Source organism: Meles meles, chromosome 19, assembly GCF_922984935.1.
Source record: "Meles meles chromosome 19, mMelMel3.1 paternal haplotype, whole genome shotgun sequence".
In the NCBI taxonomy this organism is placed as follows: domain Eukaryota; kingdom Metazoa; phylum Chordata; class Mammalia; order Carnivora; family Mustelidae; genus Meles; species Meles meles.
In genome coordinates, this window is record NC_060084.1 from 54,258,867 (window position 1) to 54,282,698 (window position 23,832).

General features: G+C 40.0%; 1 protein-coding gene across 1 annotated transcript; it reads right to left on the reverse strand.

The window, feature by feature from the left end:
* Positions 1–1,621: 1,621 nt before the first annotated feature.
* LOC123930578 (zinc finger protein 420-like) lies at positions 1,622–23,772 on the reverse strand. Its single transcript, XM_045986787.1, has 4 exons — positions 23,724–23,772; positions 16,544–17,499; positions 16,160–16,375; positions 1,622–1,768 (listed from the first exon to the last, which is right to left on the reverse strand). The coding sequence occupies exons 1-4, from the start codon at positions 23,755–23,757 to the stop codon at positions 1,622–1,624; spliced, it is 1,353 nt and encodes a 450-aa protein (XP_045842743.1). The 5' UTR covers positions 23,758–23,772.
* Positions 23,773–23,832: the final 60 nt, after the last annotated feature.

Here is a 23,832-nt window from a genome sequence, read left to right on the forward strand (position 1 = left end):
AAGAAATTCCACAGAATAAAATATATGAATGATTTTCCTTTAAAGGAAACCTTCTATAGAACTATAATTTGAATTCTGTATATCCATATAGAAGGCATTTTCAATTTTGGAATACATTCACTCACAGTAAAACTGTAAGGAATCCTCGGTAAAATCAGTCATGAAGATGTGTAATGAAAAGATTATGAATAAAGACTTAAGTGACATCATAAAATGTAATCTGTTGGGTGCCTGGGTGCTCAGTGGGTTAAAGCCTCTGCCTTTGGCTCAGGTCATGATCCCAGGGTCCTTGGATCAAGTCCCCCATTGGGCTCTCTGCTCAGCAGGGAGCCTGCTTCCTCCTTTCTCTCTCTCTCTCTCTCTCTCTCTCTCTGTGTAGGTAATCTAGGAAACAAAAAGAGACATTACATTACATCATCACTGAGGAATGGAACACATGGAAGGGAAACTTCTCCTTTGTACAAAGAGAAATGAACATTTGAAGTGAAATATAGAATTATATTGTCTCATTTTAGGGAAATGATTTGTTACCCTATGAACTGATTGAGTCTCAGTTTTATATGTTTAAGATTAAAGCCACCATAACATTGAAAAGCATAAACCAGAAAACAGATGCTGTCTATCTCCAGTGTTCTGGGGACTTCCACACCAATCCCCAATGCCCACCAAAACACGGGCACACATTCTCACACGAAGCAAAGCAGAACTCAGAAGAGATTTAGCACAGAGACCCTCAGAAATAGGGAGATTTTCCCAAGACCCTCAAAGCAATGGAAGAGCTCTCAGATTATGGAGACCGTCCCACTCCCAGGAGAGTCTCCTGGTCCTCCCTGTGGACATGATGGACCATCACTGGAGCTGAAGCAGAATCCTTAGAGAAAATAAAAGCATGATAATGTTGGCTCACAGATGTCCCTCTGGGAGAGAAAGAGACATAAGATGGGGCTTCTCCAACTGTTTTTCATTCAAGCAGAGCTACTGGAACCACATTTGAAGGTTTACCTCCTCCTTCAGACATGGGACTTCACCTCTGTCATCTGCTTCATCCATTCCCACCTACCTGGATCAAAGACCACTGTCTTCTTTCTCATCACATCCCAAGGATCCTTCTTTTGTTCCAAAAAGGAGACCAAATCAGGTTTTGAACAATGAGACCTGTTTAATAGAGAAACCAAATATACATATTGCTGGAGAGTCTTTCAATCCACACTGCGCTCAGCAGAGAAGAGAGAACTTTGCAGAATTCTAAAAGATGATTTCCCAAACCCTGTTGACCAGAGCCCCTATAGAACATGAAGGACTTTCAAAGAGTCACATCCTAACTTGCGCTTCTAAGTACTGCCGATACAATAATAAGGAGTGGAAATTGGAGTTTAAACGTAGGCAGTACCATTTTATGCCACTCTAGGGTTTGAACTGCCACTGATCTACAGAAGTAATGTTACTTGAAGGAAGGGGAGGCTATGGCTGAAAAGCAATCATCAGGAGGATTTTTATCTATACCTACAACTCCTTATTTGTGTTCCTTAGTGCAGTGAACTGATCTTCAGTTAAGCAAAGAGGAATCATCCAAGACACAGTCTTCAAAGGAGAATGAAACCCTGAGTGTGGTCTGAGAAATCTAGAAGGAGTCATTCTCACCCAGGAAGAGCAGGTGTCCATAGTTCTCCAACATCAAATCCCTGTACAGTTGCCGCTCAGTGTGGGTCAGGTGTGCCCACTCCTCCTCAGAGAATTCAATGACCACATCCCTGAAGGCCAGCTGTCCCTGCAATAAATACCACAGTCACCAAGTGGCCACTGACACAGTTCACGATGGTCCCTAAGATCAAAGAGGGAGAGTTAGTGTCTCCAGCTAGACCCCAACACCTGACCTTCACTGCTTACCTGACTATACCCACCAAACTTTATCCCACATTTGACTTAACCTTTTCTTTTCACCTTATCCTTTTTACAATTTTTTTTAATTTATTTATTTATTTAATTTCTTTCCAGTGTTCCAGAATTCAGTGTTTATGCACCACACCCAGTGCTCCATATAATACGTGCACTCCTTAATTAACCCACCACCAGGCTCACCCAACCTCCAACCCCTCGCTCCTGCAAAACCCTCAGATTGTTTTTCAGAGTCCACAGTCTCTCATGGTTCGTCTCCCCCTCCAATTTCCCCAACTCCTTTCTCCTGTCCATCTTCCCATGTCCTCTGTGTTATATCTTATGCTCCACAAATAAGCGAAACTGTATGGTAAATGACTCTCTCTGCTTGACTAATTCCACTCAGCATAACCTCTTCCATTCCTGTCCATGTTGATACAAAAGCTGGGTATTCATACCCAACTCTATTGGGAGCTCTATTTTTCATTTCTGAAGGAATCACCACACTGTTTTCCAAAGTGGATGCACCAACTTGCATTCCCACCAACAGTGTAAGAGGGTTCCCCTTTCTCCACATCCTCTCCAACACTTGGCATTTACTGTCATGTTAATTTTGGCCATTCTAACTGATGTAAAGTGGTATCTCAATGTGGTTTTGATTTGAATCTCCCTGATGGCTAGAGATGATGAACATTTTTTTTCATATGTCTGTTAGGCATTTATATGTCTTCATTGAAGAAGTGTCATAAAATCTATCTATGAAAAAGCTACAGTGATGGGGTGCCTGGGTGGCTCAGTGGGTTAAGCCTCTGCCTTTGGCTCAAGTTATAATCTCAGGGTCCTGGGATCCAGCCCCGCATCAGGCTCTCTGCTCAGCAGGGAGCCTGTTTCTCCCCCTCTCTCTGTCTCTCTGCCTACTTGTGATCTCTCTCTGTCAAATAAATAAATAAAATCATTAAAAAAATAAAAAAGCCACAGTGAATATCTTCCTCAAGGGGAAAAAGCTGACAACCCTCCCTCTGAGATCAGGAACACCACAAGGATGACCACTCTCACCACTCTTGTTCAACATAGTATTAGAAGTCCTAGCAACAGCAACAGACAACAAAGAGAAATAAAAGGTATTCCAAATTGGCAATGAAGAAATGAACTCTCTCTCTTCACAAATGACATGATACTTGATATGGAAAACCCAAAAGACTCCAACCCCAGACTACTAGAACTCATTCAGCTATTCAGTAATATGGCAGGCTACAAAATCGATGTACAGAAATCAGTTGCTTTCTCATACACAAACAATGAAAATACAGAAAGGGAAATTAGAGAATTGATTCCATTTACTGTAGCACCAGGAACCATAAGATACCTGGGAATAAACCTAACCAAAGAGGTCAATGATCTGTACTCGAGGAACTACAGAACACTCATGAAAGAAACTGAAGACACAAAAAGATGGAAGACCATTCCATGCTCATGGATCGTAAGGATAAACATTGTTAAAATGTCTATACTGCCTAGAGCAATTTCTACTTTCAATGCCATTCTGATCAAAATTCCACTGGCATTTTGCAAAGAGCTGGAGCAAACAATCCTAAAGTTTATATGGAATCAGAAGAGACCCCGAATTGCTAAGGGAATGCTGAAAAAGAAAAACAAAACTGGGGGCATCACGTTGCCTGATGTCAAGCTTTACTACAAAGCTGTGATCAGCAAGACAGCATGGTACTGGCATAAAAACAGACACATATGTTGCGGAAAATCTGAGGTGTCTGAGGAAACCCAAATGGCACATGGATAGATGGGAGAACACAGCTTTATTAATGCTAGCGGGCTCAGTGGGATCCTTCCCAAAGGCTGAGCACCCCACAGGGTAGTGACTTTTTATGGTTAGGCAATGTGGGTTGGTAGTGCATGTTTTCTCAGTCTCCCATGGCCAGGGCACTTTCCCTTTCTCTCAAAGCCAAATGGCCCTTTCTGTGGAAGTATAATCTGTGTGGAGGCATCTCAGGAGAGTGCGAAATCACCTTGGGGGCTGTTTCTCTTTCTTTTCTTATTCAAACAGGACTGGGCTTCTGGTCTTTTTCTTCTGTCTCAGCAGAAGCAATGACTTGTTATATTATCTTAGTCAACCAGGATGCCTAGTGGTCCTTTTGTTAGCCTTAGCAGGAGCAAAGGGAAGCCAGGGACCCAAAGGGGCTGGAGCGGGGAGTCTCTATCCATCTCACATACACCAGTGGAACAGAGTAGAGAGCCTAGATATGGACCCTCAACTCTATGGTCAAGTAATCTTTGACAAAGCAGGAAAAAATATGCAGCCGATAAAAGACAGTCCCTTCAATAAATGGTGCTGGAAAATTGGACAGCTCTATATAGAAGAATGAAACTCAACCATTCTCTTACACCATACACAAAGATAAACTCAAAATGGATAAAAACCTCAATGTGAGACAGGAACCCATCAGAATCCTAGAGGAAAATATAGGCAGTATCGTTTTCGACATCAGCCACAGAGTCTTATTTCAAGACATGTCTCCAAAGGCAAAGGAAACAAAAGCAAAAATAAATTTGGGGGACTTTATCAAGATCAATAGCCACTGGACGGAGCCCGGGGTGGCTCAGTAGGTAAAAGCCTCTGCCTTTGGCTCAGGTCATGATCCCGGGGTCCTGGGATCAAGCCCCGCATATGGCTCTCTGCTCAGTGGGGAGCCTGCTTCCTCCTCTCTCTGCCTGCTTCTCTACCTACTTGTGATCTCTCTCTCTGTCAAAAAAAAAAAAAAAAAGATCAAAAGCCTCTACACAGCAAAGGAAATCAGTCAACAAAACAAAGAGGCAACCCACTGAATGGGAGAAGGTATTTGCAAATGACCATACCCACAAAGGGATGATATCCAGGATCTATAAAGAACTACTCAAACTCAACACACACAAAACAGATAATCCTGTCTCCTTATCCTTTACTTCAACCAAAACACCCCATGGGCAGAGCCTCCTGTGGTGAAAACAGAAACTACATAAAAGGTAATGGCTGCCCACAGAGCAGTGCTTGGGCTGGCCCACTTTGAGGCAGAGAGACCAGTGTGGAACCCATGGACTGATCTATAGTTCAAACTTTAATTCATTGTAACACTAAAATCTCCACCCATGGAGAACCACAAATCCCCTTTACCTAATGTACAAAGGGATCAGGTCTTAACCCAGGTTATGGGTCTGAGAGTCCATTGAAAAGGACACGCGGTCAATATACAGAGAGGAGGACTCTAAACCAATGTTCGTAGCAGGTGTCAAATGGGACAGGAATGATGGCAGCAAAAAGGTATCCACGCGAAAATGATCTATCTTTTTACACATCATGCACCACCTATACGTTTAGGAAGTAGTTATGTACACGTTAAATGTCAGAGTAGAAAATTGTCACGGTGATTAATTCAAGAACTGTTTTCATTCACATGAGACTTACAAATCACATTGTGGATGATGCTGCCTCTGTCTTTTATTCCCACTATCAACACAAATACATAGAATGATACAGATAAAACAGCTATTATTTATGAGGCTAGTATGATGAGGGATACAAGCAGAAAAATGTTTACCTTTCACTGAGAAAGCTGACCCACATTTCTGAGTTCTGCTATGAATCTAATATATATAGCTTGCTACATCCTTTTTTTTTTTAAGATTTTATTTATTTGACAGATAGAGATCACAAGTAGGGAGAGAGGCAGGTGGGGGTGGGGAGCAGGGTCCCTGCTAAGCAGAGAGCGCAATGCAGGGCTAAAGGCCAGGACCCTGTGATCAGGACCTGAGCTGAAGGCAGAGGCTCTAACCCACTGAGCCACTCAGGCACCCCTGCTTGCTAATTCTAAAAGGGTAACTTGACTCCCTGTACATTTCACCAATATTAATATCGAACTGAATGACAGCATTGGAGAAATCTTGCAAAAGTAGTTTTACATGTACATTTTCAAACAAACACTTGTGATCTAATACTCTGTGCACCTACCCACCCCCCTTGAACACTGAGCATATAACCACCAGCTTCACGCAGCTGACCTGCAGCTCCTTCTCCCTACAGTTTCTGTCCCCACGCTACTTCAATAAACCTACTCTCTGGTACCATACAGCATCTCAAGAATTCTCACTTGACCACCATGCTCGAAGATCCCACTACACACTATTTCATCAAATGCTTTGGTTTCAATCATCTGTGACCTATTTCAGGATTTTAAGATGCTCAAACATGTTAATTATGTGATTCTTGTTTTCTTCTTCTGAAAATATGAAGGAGGAAATAGGGTGCCTGGGTGGCACAATGGGTTAAACATCTCAGTTCACTTCAGCTCAGGTCATGGTCATGGTCTCAGGGTCCTGGGATCTACTCAGCACAGAGTCAGCTGGAAACTCTCTCCCTACCTCTCTGCCTCTACCCTGGATTACCCCTCCCGCTTCCTCTCACACACACCATTTCTCTCACTCTAAAATAAGCATAAACAAAACTTTTTTTTTTTGAAGAGTTTGTCTATGACATGAGTGTGGAATAAAGTAAAAACTCACAAGAGGGAGGTCTGACTGAGTCTGATCCTCTACTCCCAGAAATCCATGCTACCAACTACATCAAGGTGGGAGTCTCCATCTGTCCAGTGCAAACTCATGTGAGGTGGCTTGTGCGCAAATGGTCAAGAAAGGATTCTTGAGACATTTTTGGTTAAAAAAATCTGTTTTTATTAACCCTCAGGGACAGGAGCCATTAGCAGAAAGAGCTGCAGTGTGATTTTAAGAAGGCATTGATTATATGCTTTTCCATTAAAGGGACACAGATAAAAGAAATTTTGAAGGGATTTTCATATGTTGAAGAGGACTTACAGGGTCCTGGAGGTCTGACTATTGGCCACCTGAGGTAGCTTTTGCCTCTAGCAAAGCATTACACTAGGCACATGTGAATTCCTTGAAGGAAGCCAGACTTTGCTTGTCTCTAGTATTTATCGGTGGGTTGCACAATGTAAGGACATTTCATTTTCCTCTACATTTCTTTTGCTTCACTCTCCTGATCAGTCACTACAAGTAAAGAGAAACTAAGCAATTTCCAGTTGAAACATGATGGTTTCTGCACATCACTCAGGAAATCCATCAAAGACACTCATGAATGTAAAAAGGAACAAATGAGCATTACTGGGGGGCTATCTGGCAGAAGGCATCAAGCCATTAAAACAAGTTAACATCAGCTGCGATGAAACAAGTTGGTATGAGTGCCTAAGGCACACTGAAGGACCTGTGACTATTGATGTTGAGTAAGGGGCTGGCGGGGCTGGGTAGGGATGGATAGGTAATGGGCTAAGTGACCAGGCTCACCAAAAATCCCAGGAATGAGGAGGCACAAGGAAACCAGAGGTAAGGGAACAGAACCAGACCACCTTGTTTGTTTTAAACATCAGAGATGAGATATTCAAAGGAGAAGTAATCATGGTGCTATCGGGGGTGACATCAAGAAGATGTAAGAGCCCTGGTCATTTTCTATAAAGGACCAACCATAAAAATGCTCTGTGGCAACCCGTTCTAGACCCCTCTCACTCTAGAAAGCTCTCTTTCTGTTCTCCTCTTCACTTGATACACTATCCCTGACAGTCCCCCGGAGTTTGAAAGAGGAAAGACTCAATTCTTGAGATAAAGTGTGGCTCTGCCAACAGCTTGACTCCAGACACCTAAGAGCTCTCAGATCTGTGAGACAGACTTTTTGGGGTTGTTTAGCCACTCAGTTGGGCTAATTTGCTATAGCAGCCTTAGAAAACTAACACAGGTCCTGCCCTCCCTTCTCCTGTGGCTCTGTTACCCTCAGCCCCCAGACTCTGTGCACTCCATTTATCCCCATGCCCCTCATTTTTATCCCACTGTATCACTCCTTGTCTTCCTGCCACACACCTTGACCTTAAGTGGCACTGCTCCTTATTCTTTCTGTGGCACATGTTGTGGATAGGGTCCCTGTGGAGTTTTTCTGTGTCGGAAGGAATATACAGAATGGAAAGTGCCTTGGTTTTCAGGCATCCAGAGTACCATCCTTGACCCCGATTTTCCATATACAAACACTTCCTGGAGATACACTCTCTCCTGTGACTAAATGAGATTTATGAACCCCAGAGTGTCTCGTGAGCTTATGTCATCGGAAGGCTGCTTCATTATGAGTGTGTGTTGCTGGGGGAGTCTGTAAGTGTTGTCTCTGTTTTTGAATGGGTGCCTGTGAATGTGGGACTGAATGTGTGAGTAGGGAAGGGACTGTGTGTGAGTATATGTGATCGTGTATTTGAATGTGAGTGTGTAGACGTAATACCTGTGTGTATAGAATGTGCATTGCCTCCAGTTACAGCTCTAACCCATCCCCTGGTGATTGCGGTTGCTTTGGGAAGGAGACAGGTCAGATGTGGATTGATTTCCTTGAAATATCAAAGGACTGTGTCAGTTTTCATACTTATTCAATAATTAGAAAATGAATGCGTATTACAATATTGAAAAAGTAAGAACCATGATAACCATTCAGTGCTCAGTGCTCTTCAATTAGAAATGACTTCACTGATATTTTTTAAATGGTACAATCTGCTTATTAAACATTCTCTTCCTTGTCCCTTTGTTGTGAAGCTCTTTTATAACATTTGTGGTCTTCATGGATTTTGTTCTCATTAGAATTGTTATTAATCCTGGGATCAATATTGTGAGATTCTATTTTCCTACCAAGTATCCTTAATCTTTACTTTGCAAACTGATTTTCACTCATGCAAATTAACATAAAAGAAATTACTGTTGGAAGGGCTGGGGGGCTCTGTGGTTAAGCATCTGCCTTTGGCCCACCTCAGTGTACCAGGGTCCTGGGATGGAGTCCCACATCATGATCCCTGCTCAGCGGGAGCCTATATCTCCCCCTCCTGCCTCTCCCTTAGCTGGTGCTAACTCTCTCTCTCTGTCTCTCTGACAAATACATAAATAAAATCTTAAGAAAAAAAAAGTATTGTCATTTCGTTTAAATTGTTCCATCACTGAATCTATCAACTTCTTTGATTGCTTTTTTCTGCTTATGAATTAGGCACAACTTAGTGGTCTGAAGATTAAAGAGGAACTGAAATTTCACTTCCAGAAATTTCTCAGGGAAACATAGAATCCAGTGAAATCCTCAAGCTTGGTGCCCATCTCTCATGGGACAGACTTGAGCATGTCTCCCAGATGATAGCATTTTTCTCTCCAAGGACGTTGAAAGAGAAACACTTTTAACAGTCTTAACAGTCTGGTTGCAGGTGTATGACTCTTAACAGAAACTTACAATTGGTAATTGGAAACTGAGAAAAATATTTGAAAAAAGATTCTCACCTTCAGGGGCACCTGGGTGGCTTAGTCGGTTAAGTGTCTGCCTTTGGCTCAGGTGGTGATCCCAGGGTCCTGGCATTGAGCTCCACATGAGGCTCCCTGGTCAGTGGGAAGCCTCTCTCACCCACTCCCCCTGCTGGTATTCCCTCTTCTGCTGTACCTTATAATTTTATATGCAATATGAATCCCTTTCCACAGAAACAAAAACTCAGATTTTCTTACCTGTATAATTTTAAGTCTTTTAGAAATATACATACAGATATTGAGTTAAAAGTATGCATGCCATTTTTGTTCCATTTTGGATTCCAGCTTTTCTCAACGTTTATGTAATCTAATTTAGAATTGTTTTATTACTGGGGCACCTGGGTGGCTCAGTGGGTTAAAGCCTCTGCCTTCAGCTCAGGTCATGATTCCAGAGTTCTGGGATCGAGCCCCACATCGGGCTCTCTCCTCAGAAGGGAGCCTGCTTCCCCCTCTTTCTGCCTGCCTCCTCTGCCTACTTATGATCTCTGTCTGTCAAATAAATAAAATCTTTAAAAAAAAAAAAGAATTGTTTTATTACTAGTAAAAATGAAATGGGGACATACCTTATTGATCACACAGAAGTCATTTTTAAGTTCCTCTGCATAAAGAATGTTGTGATTTATATTTCAGACAGATTTGTATCTATTTCTTTAATTTTTTTTTTTTTTTTGAGAGAAAACACAAGCAGGAGGAGTGGCAGAGGGAGAGGGAGAAGCAGGTTCCTTGCTAAGTAGGGAGTCAAACATGAGGCTGATCCCAGGGTTGGGATCATGACCAGAGCTAAAGGCAAATGCTTCATTGACAGACCCACCCAGGCACCCCTGTTTATTTCTCGGAGTAGTAGAATGTGAGCCATAACTACTGTTTCAAAGGCAAATGAATTCAAAACTTTTATAGATACTGGACCAATCTTCACCAAAGTTGCCCTTTTAGGATTATATAGGATTATTTTATACAGTGTGGTGTTCCTCCTGGCCTCACCAATATCCTTTATTACTATTTCAATTTCATCTATCATAAGGCTAAAAGTGCCATCTGCATATTTACTAGTAGTCTACTTGCCAGCTGTGAAATTGAGCAATTTTCATTATTGAATATTCAAGTTATTCTGCCAATTAACTTTTCTACTGAGAAAAATAAGGTTCGGGGTGCCTGGGAGGCTCAGTGGGTTAAGCGTCTGCCTTCAGCTCAGGTCCTGATCTCAGGATCTTGGGATTTAGCCCCACATCTGGCTCCCTGCTCAGCAGGGAACATGCTTCCCCATCTCTATCTGCCTGCTGCTCTGCCTACTTGTGATTTCTGTCTGTCAAATAAATAAATATTATTTTAAAAAAAGAAAAAGAAGGTTCAATTGGAGAGATACTATCTTTTAATTCTATGTAATAATTAAAATATTTTCTCATTGACTAACACTATTTTTTTACTTGTAACAGCTTAGAATAACATATATGCTCTTGATTATATTGTTAAATGTAACATCCCACCATAATTCTGATTTTGTCTTTTGTGGAAGGCATGTTTCCACATGCTTCAAATGTATGCCTGGAAATGCTGTATACTATCATGCATTTAGTCAAAATATTGTAAGATGATGTTTAAAATACAGAATTTAGGAAAATACAAAATACAGAAATTATCTGTATTTTTTCTATTTTAAATAGCTTATATTAAAGACATACGCAAATAAATCCATACCAGTTACTAGACAGTCTATTCTGCAGAACATAGTAATTAGCTGTATCTTCCAAAGGTGCTTTTCCGTCTGACCTAACTCTGCCTTCAGACCGTCTTCAGATTCTCCAGCTTCGACATCAGCTCTTTCCTGGCCTTCGAGCCTGCTGGAATTCCTTGCTGACATCAGACTTGCCATTGGTCACTTAGGTTAGGCAATTCATAAAGGAAGCTTTCCTTCCTTCTATATATGTAGAGATATATAGAGAAACAGATCTATAAAAATATGGATATTAAAGATACAGAATTACACAGATATCCATTCTATTGATTCCTTAGAGAAACTGACAGATTTTCACAACTCTCCATTTTCTTCATCCAACATCAAAGTGTTGAATGTTACTCATACTAGTAATTACCTTTGTGTACTTTGACAAAACTTCTTTCCTGTGTGCTTTTCAAAATTGTTTTTGTATCATCACAAAACTTAAGACACACAAGAAAGTTAAATCCTAAATTAAATCAAAATTGTTGAAATCTTACAAGTGTGTGTGTGTTTAATAGGTGAATTTATGTAGTCTTGAGATGTTATAATACTAAGTCATCTTATGCAGGCATTTCTTATTTGGGGTTCCTTGTAATAGATTGATTTGCACAGAATTTCCATGGTGTATAATTCACCCATTTAAAATGTACAAGTGGACCAGATGGGATGCCTGGGTGGCTCAGGTCGTAATTCGAGAGTCCTGGGATTTAGGCCCACCTCTGGCTCCTTGCTAGGTGGGGAGTCTACTTCTCTCTCTCCCTCTGCCAACCCCTCCCTCTACTTATTCTCCAAGTGTCAAATAAATAAAATTGTACAACAAATGTGCAAAGAGAGATTTCTAAATGATTCACACATTGGTGCGAGCAAACCATAGTCGATTTTATATTGAACTACCTCTTAAAGAGAATTCATACTCTATCACCATCCCTATCCTCTTATGCCTGTGGCTAGGAAGCCACTAATTGGCTTATTTCATATTTTTTCAGTCTCATTGAGGTATAATTAATACATACTTTTTTTTAGATTTTTTTATTTATTTATATGACAGAGAGAGAGATCACAAGCAGGCAGAGAGGCAGGCAGAGAGAGAGAGGAGGAAGCAGGCTCCCTGCCGAGCAGAGAGCCAGATGCGGGACTCGATCCCAGGAACCTGAGATCATGACCTGAGCCGAAGGCAGAGGCTTAACCCACTGAGCCACCCAGGCGCCCCTAATTAATACATATTTTAACGTGCCCTATGGTTTGCATATATTGCAGAAGTTATCACCTTAGAGACTTACAAGTTTTCATGTGATAAGAATTTTTAAGAGCTATTGTCTAAGCAACTTTCAAATGTATTCTTAATAATATCCAGTATACACTGTATACATGCCCGTTATCTACTCACCTGACAAGCACAAGGGAATTCCATTCTTTTGGCTATTATAAAGTTGCCTGATTATTTTTCACATATTTGTGAATTTTCTCATTTTGTACTTCTAATCAACTTCTGGTTTCACACCATAGTGGTTGGAAAGATGCTTGATATGGTTTCAATCATAAACTTCTTAAGACTTGTTTTGTGGCCCAACATACACTCTATACTGGAAAATGCTCCATGTGCATGTGAGAAGAATGTGTTCTTGGACGTTGTTGGATAGTGTTGGAAGTCTGCCTGCCTCTTATCAGTGATGTCTGACGTTCCCTCACTCATTTTCTGTCTGCATAATCTACCCATTATTGAAGGTGCAGTATCGAAGTGCCCTCTAATGTATTGCTGTCTCTTCCTCTGTTCTTGTCTGCTAATAGCTGCTTCACGTGTTATGTGCTTTTATGTTGCGTACATAAATAATTATAAAAGTTGTATCTGTTTGTTGAATTGACCCCTTTATTACTTTTTTCTTTTTAAGGAAAAGCATTCATTTGAAAAATGTAAAAGAATCCTACATTTCTATCAAACAAAATTAGTCTTTAGAAGCAAGTGACTCCTATGTATCCAAATTTTGACAAATGAACACAACCATCTAATGCACAAAAAGACTGTTCTTTGCTCAAGGAGCAGAAAGCAATAAAGAAAAATGTCTTGTCACTACAGACTCTCCATGAATATACAAACCTACAGCTTTAATGTAACAAATCATAACTGCATGTGTTAGCTACCTTTCTCAAAAATTAAAGGCGTGAACGTTTTGCATTTAGTAAATGCATATATAACTTATACAACTGTTAGTCATAGGTAAGCCATGCTAGAAACTTTAAATCAACTAGAATATAAGGGTTTCTTACGGAAAGATGTACATTTCCCCCAAAAAAACCCAGCTTGGACTAAATCCACTATCACAACTAAGGCAAAGGTAACCCATAGGAAGCCTATCATTTGCAATTGAATATGAAGAATAACTGCCCGGAGTTAAAATCAGGAATCATGGGGCACCTGGGTGGCTCAGTGGGTTAAAGCCTCTGCTTTCAGCTCAGGTCATGATCCCAGGGTCCTCAGATCGAGCCCCGCATCAGGCTCTCTGCTCAATGGGGAGCCTGCTTCCTCTTCTCCCTCTCTCTGCCTGCTTCTCTGCGTACTGGTGATCTCTGTCTGTCAAATAAATAAAATCTTAAAAAAAAAAAGATTAAAAAACAACAACAACAAAAATCAGGAATCTTCTGAAGGGCATTATGGTTTCCTGCCTGAAAGTCCAAGTCATTTATTTAGGGATTTTAAATAGCAGATAGCAGGGGCATCTCGGTGGCTCAGTCAGTTAAGCATCTCCCTTTAGCTCAGGTCATGATCATAGGGTCCTGGAATTGAGCCCTATTGCACAGCAGGGAGCTTCTCCCTCTCCCTCTGCTTGCTGCTCCCCCTGCTTCTGTTCTCGTCCTCTCGTCAAATTAAAAAAAATAACAGATAACAGTGTAAATGAAATAACATGTGAAAAAATACGCAATGTATAATACCAAGATGTTAGACAACTGAATACCGTGAATATCTGGCTTAAAGTTTATTTTCACTGATGTAAGCAGAGCTAACCTGCTTTCTTTTCAATTCCATTTGCATGGAATATTCTTTTCCACACCTGCACTTTCAGTCAGAGTGTTCTTAAAGCTGCAGTGATTCTCTAGAAGACTGTACACAGTTGGGTCTTATATTTCTTTCCTTTCAGGCAATGTGTATCTTTGGATTCAAGAATTTACAGCCTTTATATGTAAAGCAAGTATCAGTACAAGTATGGAGTCACAGTATGGCTGCTTAGAATTATTCATAGCTTTCTTATTTGTTAATTTTTAATTAATGAGTTTTAATTCATTTAATTAATTAATCACTAATTAATCATTAATCAATCTTTGTGATCTGATTATCTTAAACATTTTTTATTAAAGATTTTATTTATTTGTCAGAGAGAGAGAGGGAGAGAGAGCGAACAAGCACTGGCAGACAGAGTGGCAGGCAGAGGCAGAGGGAGAAGCAGGCTCCCTGCTGAGCAAGGAGTCGGATGTGGGACTCCATCCCAGGACGCTGGGATCATGACCTGAACCGAAGGCAGCCGCTTAACCAACTGAGCCACCCAGGTGTCCCTGTGATCTGATTATTTTAAATAAGGGAATACTTAGATTATTTTCTCTTTATGGCTTGTGTTTCTACTACATTGTTTTCATTTTGTGATTACCATGAGGCTTAGAGAAGACATCTGATAGCAGTCTATTTTAAATTCTTACCAGCTTAGTTTTGCATACAAAAACACTTTCAGGACTCTGGTAATTCTCTAAAAATGTGGATGTGCAAGTGTATGTCATTTTACAGAAGTTAGCTATTCTCTGATATCTGTCAGGATTTCTTCACTTCAACCCCATCAACTCATACTCTCTAACAATTACTATTATGAAGACTGCCATGTTGTTTTCATTAAAAACACCAATTAGTAAAACATGTAATTGGTAATGGTTATAGAGTTTTTTAGCTTTAATAATTGGAGAATGATGTCCTGAACAACTAATTCATGACGACCTATATCAATGTTATAACCACAAAAGGAATATTCATTTAGATTTTCCTCATATATTGAATGTTACACAGTCCTTCATCTTCCATGGAAATTAGATATGCATGAATCCCACCTAAAGAAGAAGGGCATCACATATCCCTGATGCCATAACAATGACCCACATAATTTCACACACTCACTACTAACAAATGAATTTTCTGAAGAATTCTAAGAGTAGAAACACATGAATAATTGCAAGTCACAAATTTCATATAGCGTCAATGGAAACACAAACACACTGAAATTGTATCCATCCCTTCTCTCTTTTGAAGCATAATAGCACATACATTATCTAACTAACTTTGCATTAAGACTTTTTTGATATAATCTGGGAAGAGAGTGACTGGTGTACTGCTCTGTTCTGGGAACTCTATGACATTTATTGGCATTTGATGTTCAACTAAATACATTTCTATGGACTTTTATCTTTCAAGTTCCTTTTCTTCTCTGAACTCTCTGATGTTTCCTAAATTGTAAGAGACAGTCTTTCTTTCCTCATTCATTATGTTTGTAGACTTTGACCCAAGACTACATTTTGGGATACCAAGTAAGGACTGAATTCTAGTTAAAAGCTTGGCCACTGTCTTTCCATATTACAGTTTTGTTCCTGGATGATAACAATGATGTTGAGCAAGTTATGACTTCCAGCCAGAGGCCTACCATGTTCTTTCCATTTCTAGTATTTCTCCTCAGTATGAACTCTGGGATGCTGACTTAAGTGTTGAGCAATCCAAAGGCTTTACCACATTCTTTACACTTACAAGGTTTCTCTCTAGTATGAATTCTGGAATGCTGGGAGAGGCTTGAGCACTAGGAAAGGACTTGCTAAATTTTTCCATTTGTAAAATCATCTCCACTATACATTCTTAGAAAAGGAACAAGGCTTTAACATTGCCTACAGGTCTTTCCACATTCTTTATGTGCCTATAATCACTCTCCAAATTGAATTCTCTGATGTGGAGTTAGAGTTCAGCAGTCCTCCCAAATTATCTGTCTTCAAATTTGTTAGGACTAGTTCCAGTAGGGATTCTGTGATGTTGTGTAAGGTGTGACTGCTGGATAAAGCCCTGGCCACATTCTTTACATTTCTAAGGTTTCTCTCCAGTATGACTTAAGTGATGTACACGAAGGGATGCATGCCACTTAAAGGCCTTGCCACATATTTGACATTTGTAAGGTTTCTCACCAGATGAATTCTCTGATGGTGAGTAAGGCCTGAATGGAACATAAAGGCCTTGCCACATTCTTGACATTGGTGAGTTTTCTCTGAAGTATGAACTCTGTAATGTGTAGTAACTCCTGACTGATGGATAAAGGTCTTGCCACATTCTTCACATTTGTAAGGTTTCTCTCCAGTATGAACTCTGTGATGAGAACTAAGGGCTGATTTATGGCTAAAGTCCTGGCCACATTCTTCACAATTATATGGTTTCTCTCCGGTATGAACTCTGTGGTGTTTAGTAAGGCTTGCTTTATGGATAAAGGCCTTGCCACAGTCTTTACATTTGTAAGTTTTCTCTCCAGTATGAATTCCAAGATGGTGAGTAAGGACTGAGAGCTTCTTAAAGACCTTCCCACACTCCTTACATTTGTAAGGTTTTTCTTGAGTATGAATTCTCTGATGGTGATTAAGGACTGAGCGCTGCTTAAAGGCCTTCCCACACTCTTTACATTGGTAAGGTTTGTCTCTACAATGAATTGTGTGATGTTCAATAAGGTCTGACTGCCGCCTAAAGGCCCTGCCACATTCTTCACATTTGTAAGGTCTCTCTCCAGTATGAATTCTGTGATGTCGAGTAAGGTCTGAAAGCAAGATAAAGGCCTTGCCACATTCTTGACATTGGAAAGATTTCTCCCCAGTATGAATTCTGTAATGTCGAGTAAGGTTTGAGTTGTGGTTAAAGGCCTTGCCACATTCTTGACATTGGTAAGGTTTCTCTCTGGTATGAATTCTGTGATGTTGAATAAGGCTGGATACCCAGGTAAAGGTCTTGCCACACTCTTTACAATTATAAGGTTTCTCTCCAGTATGAATTCTATGATGTTTAGTAAGGTCTGCTTTCCGCTTAAAGGCCTTGCTACATTCTACACATTTGTAAGGTCTCTCTCCAGTATGAACTCTGTGATGAGAACTAAGGGCTGATTTATGGCTAAAGTCCTGGCCACATTCTTCACAATTATATGGTTTCTCTCCAGTATGAACTCTGTGGTGTTTAGTAAGGCTTGCTTTATGGATAAAGGCCTTGCCACAGTCTTTACATTTGTAAGTTTTCTCTCCAGTATGAATTCCAAGATGGTGAGTAAGGACTGAGAGCTTCTTGAAGACCTTCCCACACTCCTTACATTTGTAAGGTTTTTCTTGAGTATGAATTCTCTGATGGTGATTAAGGACTGAGCGCTGCTTAAAGGCCTTCCCACACTCTTTACATTGGTAAGGTTTCTCTCTGGTATGAATTCTGTGATGTCGAGTAAGGCTTGAGCTGCGGTTAAAGGCCTTCCCACATTCCTGACATTGGTAAGTTTTCCCTCCAGTATGAATTCTGTGATGGTGAAGAAGGTTTGATGGCAATTTAAAGTCTGTGCTGTATTCTTTACTTTTGAAAGTTTTCTCTCCACTACAGATTGTCTTATGAATATGTGTTCCTGATGACTGACTAAACATGTTCCCAGGCTTCTTGTATCTAGATGGGTTTTTTCCCACATAAATTTTTGGATGATCACCAAAACTGGAGGACTGCTTAAAATCTCTTTCACGTTCATTAGGATTCTCTCTTATATGCATACTGTTAGACAGAAGGATGGATCTTTGAGAAAAGACTTCCCCACATGTAATAGGTTTGAAATCGTTCTCTGCAAAATGAGTCCTCACATGTTTATTAACATTTGAGCCTTGATGAATTTTTTTCTCAGATTCACTGCCTTGAGCAATTCCCTCTCCATTGAAAATGCTCTGGGAATTTTGAAGGGTTGAGTCTTTAGTGAAGGACCTCTCAAATGGATCCCACTTAGCAGTTGTTTCTCCATGTTGAAATCCATGAAGTTTAGAAATATTTGAATGAAAGGTCAATCCAATCCTATTTTCAAAATTGTTCAAATCATTATTTTCAGCACAGGCTCGGTAACTTTCCAGATGGTCCACATTCTCCATCCATAAATATGGACGTTTCAGTGTTTGAATGGAGCTTCTGCTTACAGAAACACCCTGTTTTGCAGACCTAATGGACTTAAAAAGGAAGGTTTTACCAAGTATTTTGTATCTTTCACTATTATGGGCAGTAGTCTCAATTTGGATATGTCCTTTACGATCATTACCCCAGTCTATCATTAGGTGTAACTTCTCAAGGACACTATGTTTATATCGAACCACTGACACATTTTGAAATGAAGCTTCTTTGCATGGCTCTGGCAGGATGCTCAGGGTGCCCTGTGAGGATACAGCTGAAAGATATTGAAGAACAGAAAAGTCAAGTCATCCCACTTACTACTTTCAGACGAATATACTGAGGATGTCTAACATAGCAACCATAAAATCAATCAGAGAACGTCAGCACGATGGCTGAGAAGGAAGCATCAGGACTTTGTTCCTCCATGGACACATCAATTTGCACACAACATAGTGACCACACAGCTTCATAGAAAATCTATAGTATTGTCAGTGTCTAACACAAATCACTCTCCTCTATATTAAATAATCATGAAAAGTCCCATTATATGAGCCCAAAATCAGCAGAAGGAAGGAATATTTTTGAACACTTACTTGAGACAGAGAGAGAGAGACAGAGAGGGAGAGCATGAGTGAGGTGAGGGTCAAAAGGAGAGGGGAAAGTCAATTCCTTGCTGAACAGGGAGCCTGAAATAGGATTGAGTCCAAGGACCCTGAGATCATGACCTGAGCTGAAGTCAAAGGCTTAAACACAAGCCATCCTGGCACCCGTGGAAGAAAGGAAATTCAACATAAAATAGAAATGAAGAAAATAGAATTTAGCAAGAATAGGAAAGTATGAATAGGAGGATTTAGTTTTCAGGAAAAAAATCAGAATTGACTGACCTAAAACCAAATCACGTTCAGATTGAAAGAGAAGACCAACTCTAGAAGAGCAATTCTAGAAAAGATTGAAAGAAGCAGTGTGGTAGCTACTCAGACAAAAGGTTGAATATTTCTTCAACCAATGGACAGATGATAATCTGAAGGGAAACAGACAGAGGAAGGTATCATGGGCTATAAAGAAGTAACCGCACTTTGGTAACCTGGGAAACTACAAAATTTAGACATCACACATGACCAGGTTATGTGTGACAGATGCCATAATTACTATTGTCTGTGCTCTTTTCTTCAAAGCAAGTCCATAAACCTGGGACCAGAGGCTTTTTTTTAATTGATTCTGAAATGTCAACAGAAGATCACAAAGTGATAAAAGAAATAGAAAAATGTGTTCCCATCACAAGAAAAAATAAATCCCGCAAATGAACCCTTAGTTAATAAAGATCTCTTACTTGCATGGCAAAGAATTAACCATCATAAAGATGCGCATGGAGAAAGGAAGAGAAAACAGGTATGTAACTCAATAAGATCAGAGAACGGGTCATGACCAAAATGTAAACCCAAAGAGACGAAGTATAACAATCAGCCAAGTGCAACAGGGAGCTGAAGAACACGATGCCTGAAGTTAAAAACATACAAGTGGGTCACTCACAGACTTGCTGAAGAAGAAGAAAGAATCAGACAATCTGAAGACCCCTTGTTTTGAAGATCAAGGAAAAATGTTGAAAAAGACATGCTCTGGGACTCATAAGACACCAATACATGGACAGATATGTACATTAAGGGGAACCCATAAAGAGACGAGAGTGAAAGGGGGCAGAGATTTGACATGAAAAACTAAAGGCTTCTACTGCCAACGTAAGTGGAAAGAAGAGAAATCCAAGCATCTCAGTAATTCATAGTATGATAAATGCCAAGAGAGGAACACAGTGACACATAATAAACCTATCAAAAATCAGATGTGAAGGGACCCTGGTTGGTTCAGTGGCTAACTTTGCCTCAGGTCAGGATCAAGCCCCACACAGGGCTACCGGCTGAGCGGTGAGCCTGTTTCTCCCTCTCCCTTGCTGGGCACTCCTCCTACTTGTGTGCTCTCTCTCTTGCTCTCTCTCTCTCTCTGTCATACAAATAATAAAAACCTCTAAAAGAAAAAATCCGAGGTGACAAGAGAATTTTGAAAAAGCATGAAAAAACAACTCATCTTCTACAGGAGAGCTCCTGTAAGATTACTACTGCAATTGTCCGTGGACCGTGTAAATAGAAGGGAGTGTGATCATGCATTCAAGTACACACAGAGTAAACAATCCACACCAAGAATAATCGATTCTGGCACACCAAGAATAATCGTTGTGCCTGACTGTGCAAATGAAGGCTACGCCAAGCAAAAGACCCTCTGATTTACCAGCAGACCTGTCCCAAGAATTATGAAAGGAACTCTTTCTGCCTGAAATAAAAGGATTCCAGGGGTGCCTGTGTGGCTCAGTCATTAGGCATCTGCGGTTGGCTCAGGTCTTGATCCCAGGGTCCTGGGATCGAGCCCCCAGTCAGGGCCTGCTACTCCCTCTCCCACACCCCAGCTTGTGTTCTCTCTCACTCTCTGTCAAATAAATCAATAAAGTCTTAAAAAAAAAAAAGGATAAGCATTCTAAAGAGTAACTAAAAGCACATGACAACACAAAACTTCTGCTAATATAAAGATTTACACAATTTAGAAACCGGTAGTGCTATACTGAGGTAGCACGGGTCACCTGTATTTCTGCTTTAGAAGTTCTTAAACAAAAGCATAAAAATCATAAATCGACCTAATTAACTACACAATATAAAAGACAGAATTTCTGATAGTGGTAACATAAAGTAGGTTCAGGGGTGGAGAGGTTTAAGTAGAAAACTTTCCTATAAAATTGACACTATCCATTTAAAATGGTTTGTTTATACCTCTAAGATGTTTTAAGGAACCTCTAAGGCAACCAGAATGAAAATACATACGGAAGACAGAAAAGTTAAAGAGAACGGTGTCAAAGCCTATCACAGGCATAATACCACAATTAAGATAAAATATAATACCTAGACAACATACAGAGGTATAAAAAATATAAGAATTACTTTTGATTCACCAAAAGTGCTTCTCATGCAAAGAGAATATGAATTCAACAATACAGATGTTGAAATTCATGCTAGTATTATTAACAACTCACCTAGATATGCTAGAACATTCACAACCACCAGAAATAAACAGGATGAGTTACGAACAATGTATGGGTAATATTTACATGGATAAATACACATATAATGTTATTTGGAAGGGGCATAAGCCTGATTCATATTTCAGTTACATTCGCATTGTTCAAGTGTTGAAAACTGCCATCCTGTTAAAAAAATATATACATTAAAAATTAAAAAGAAAAAACCACAATGAAGTAATGTTGTGGAAAGTCCCATACAAAAGAAAGCACACTATTATGGAATGTGCAAAACCAAAATAAGCCCAATTTTAACTAAAAAAATACTACAGAATAAAATATATGAATAATCTTAAAGGAAACCTTCTATAGAACTGTAATTTAAATTCTGTATATCCATATGAAAGGCATTTTCAATTTTGGAATACATTCACTCACAGTAAAACTGTAAGGAATCTTCATTAAAATAGTAATGAAGAGGTGTAATGAAAATATTATGAATAAGGACGTGACATCAAAAAATGTAATCTGTTACTGATATACTCCTCTTCTTACACAGAATTCAAGGGTATAATCCATTCTTTAGAGCGAAGCAGAGAAGCAAATAACTTCCCTTTCTAAATAAGCAAACACCATCAAAGTTGTAAATATGCTGACAATCATTTTATAAAAATACTAGGGGTTAAATCCAGATACATTTTGACTAAAATAGTTTAAAAAAAAAAACCTTATCATTAATTTTCCCTGAAGTAAAATTCTATTTATGAACAGATCATTTTTTTCAATGTGGGAAATTTACTATCTACATCACTTCTTATAAATGACATGCCAATGTCATATCAGCACTTTTGATCTAATATGTAGAGATGAGTCTCATGGACAATTAATAAGAACATGAAAACATATGACAAAGTCATAGGAACCTCATATTATGAAACAAAATTATAAAATGATGCAGTTACTAACAAGCTAAGAATTGAGACTATATTACAGGTGGTGGGTTCTAAAAGTTCTGAATCCCCTATAACATTAATTTGTATAGGTAATCCAGCAAACAAAAAGAAACATTACATTAGTTCATCACTGAGGAATGGAACACATGGAAGGGAAACCTCTCCTTCGTACAAAGAGAAATGAACATTTGAAGTGAAATATAGAATTATATTGCTCATTTTAGGGAAATGATTTGTTACCCTATGAACTGACTGAGTCTCAGTTTTATATGTTTAGGATTAAAGCCTCCATAACATTGGAAAGCATAAACCAGAAAACAGGTGGTCTCTATCTCCAGTGTTCTGGGGATTTAAACACCAATCCCCAGTATGCCCACCACAACACGGGCACACTGTCTCACACGAAGCAAAATAGAACTTAGAAGAGACTTAGCACAGGGGCGCTTGGGTGGCTCAGTGGGTTAAAGCCTCTGCCTTCAGCTCAGGTCATGATCCCAGGATCCTGGGATCGAGCCCCACATCGGGCTCTCTGCTCCGCAGGGAGCCTGCTTCCTCCTCTCTCTCTGCCTGCCTCTCTGCCTAGTTGTGATTTCTCTCTGTCAAATAAATAAAATATTTTTAAAAAATTAAAAAAAAAGAAGAAGAAAAGACTTAGCACAGAGACCCTCAGAAATAGGGAGATTTTCCCAAGACCCTCAAAGCAATGGAAGAGCTCTCAGATTATGGAGACCCTCCCACTCCCAGGAGAGTCTCCTGGTCCTCCCTGTGGACATGATGGACCATCACTGGAGCTGAAGCAGAATCCTTAGAGAAAATAAAAGCATGATAATGTTGGCTCACAGATGTCCCTCTGGGAGATACAGAGACAGAAGACCCGGCTTCTCCAACTGATTTTCATTCAAGCAGAGCTACTGGAACCACATTTGAAGGTTTACTTCCTCCTTCAGACATGGGACTTCACCTCTGTCATCTGCTTCATCCATTCCCACCTACCTGGATCAAAGACCACTGTCTTCTTTCTCATCACATCCCAAGGATCCTTCTTTTGTTCCAAAAAGGAGACCAAATCAGGCTTTGACACAATGAGACCTGTTTAATAGAGAAACCAAACATACATATTGCTGAAGAGTCTTTCAATCCACACTGCGCTCAGCAGAGAAGAGAGAACTTTGCAGAATTCTAAAAGATGATTTCCCAAACCCTGTTGACCAGAGCCCCTATAGAACATGAAGGACTTTCAAAGAGTCATATCCTAACTTGTGCTTCTAAGTACTGCCAATACAATAATAAGCAGTGAAAATTGGAGTTTCAATGCAGGCAGTACCATTTTATGCCACTCCAGGGTTTCAACAGCTGCTGGTATATAGAAATGATGTTACCTGAAGGAAGGGGAGGCTATGGCTGAAAAGCAATCATCAAGAGGATTTTTGTCTACACCTACAAATCCTTACTTGTATTCCTTACTGCAGTGATCTGATCTCCAGTTAGGCAAAGAGGAATCATCCAAGAGACAGTCTTCAAAGGGGAATGAAACCCTGAGTGTGGTCTGGGAAATCTGGAAGGAGTCATTCTCACCCAAGAAGAGCAGGTGTCCATAGTTCTCCAACATCACATTCCTGTACAGTTGCCGCTCAGTGTGGGTCAGGAGTCCCCACTCCTCCTCGGAGAATTTGATGGCCACATC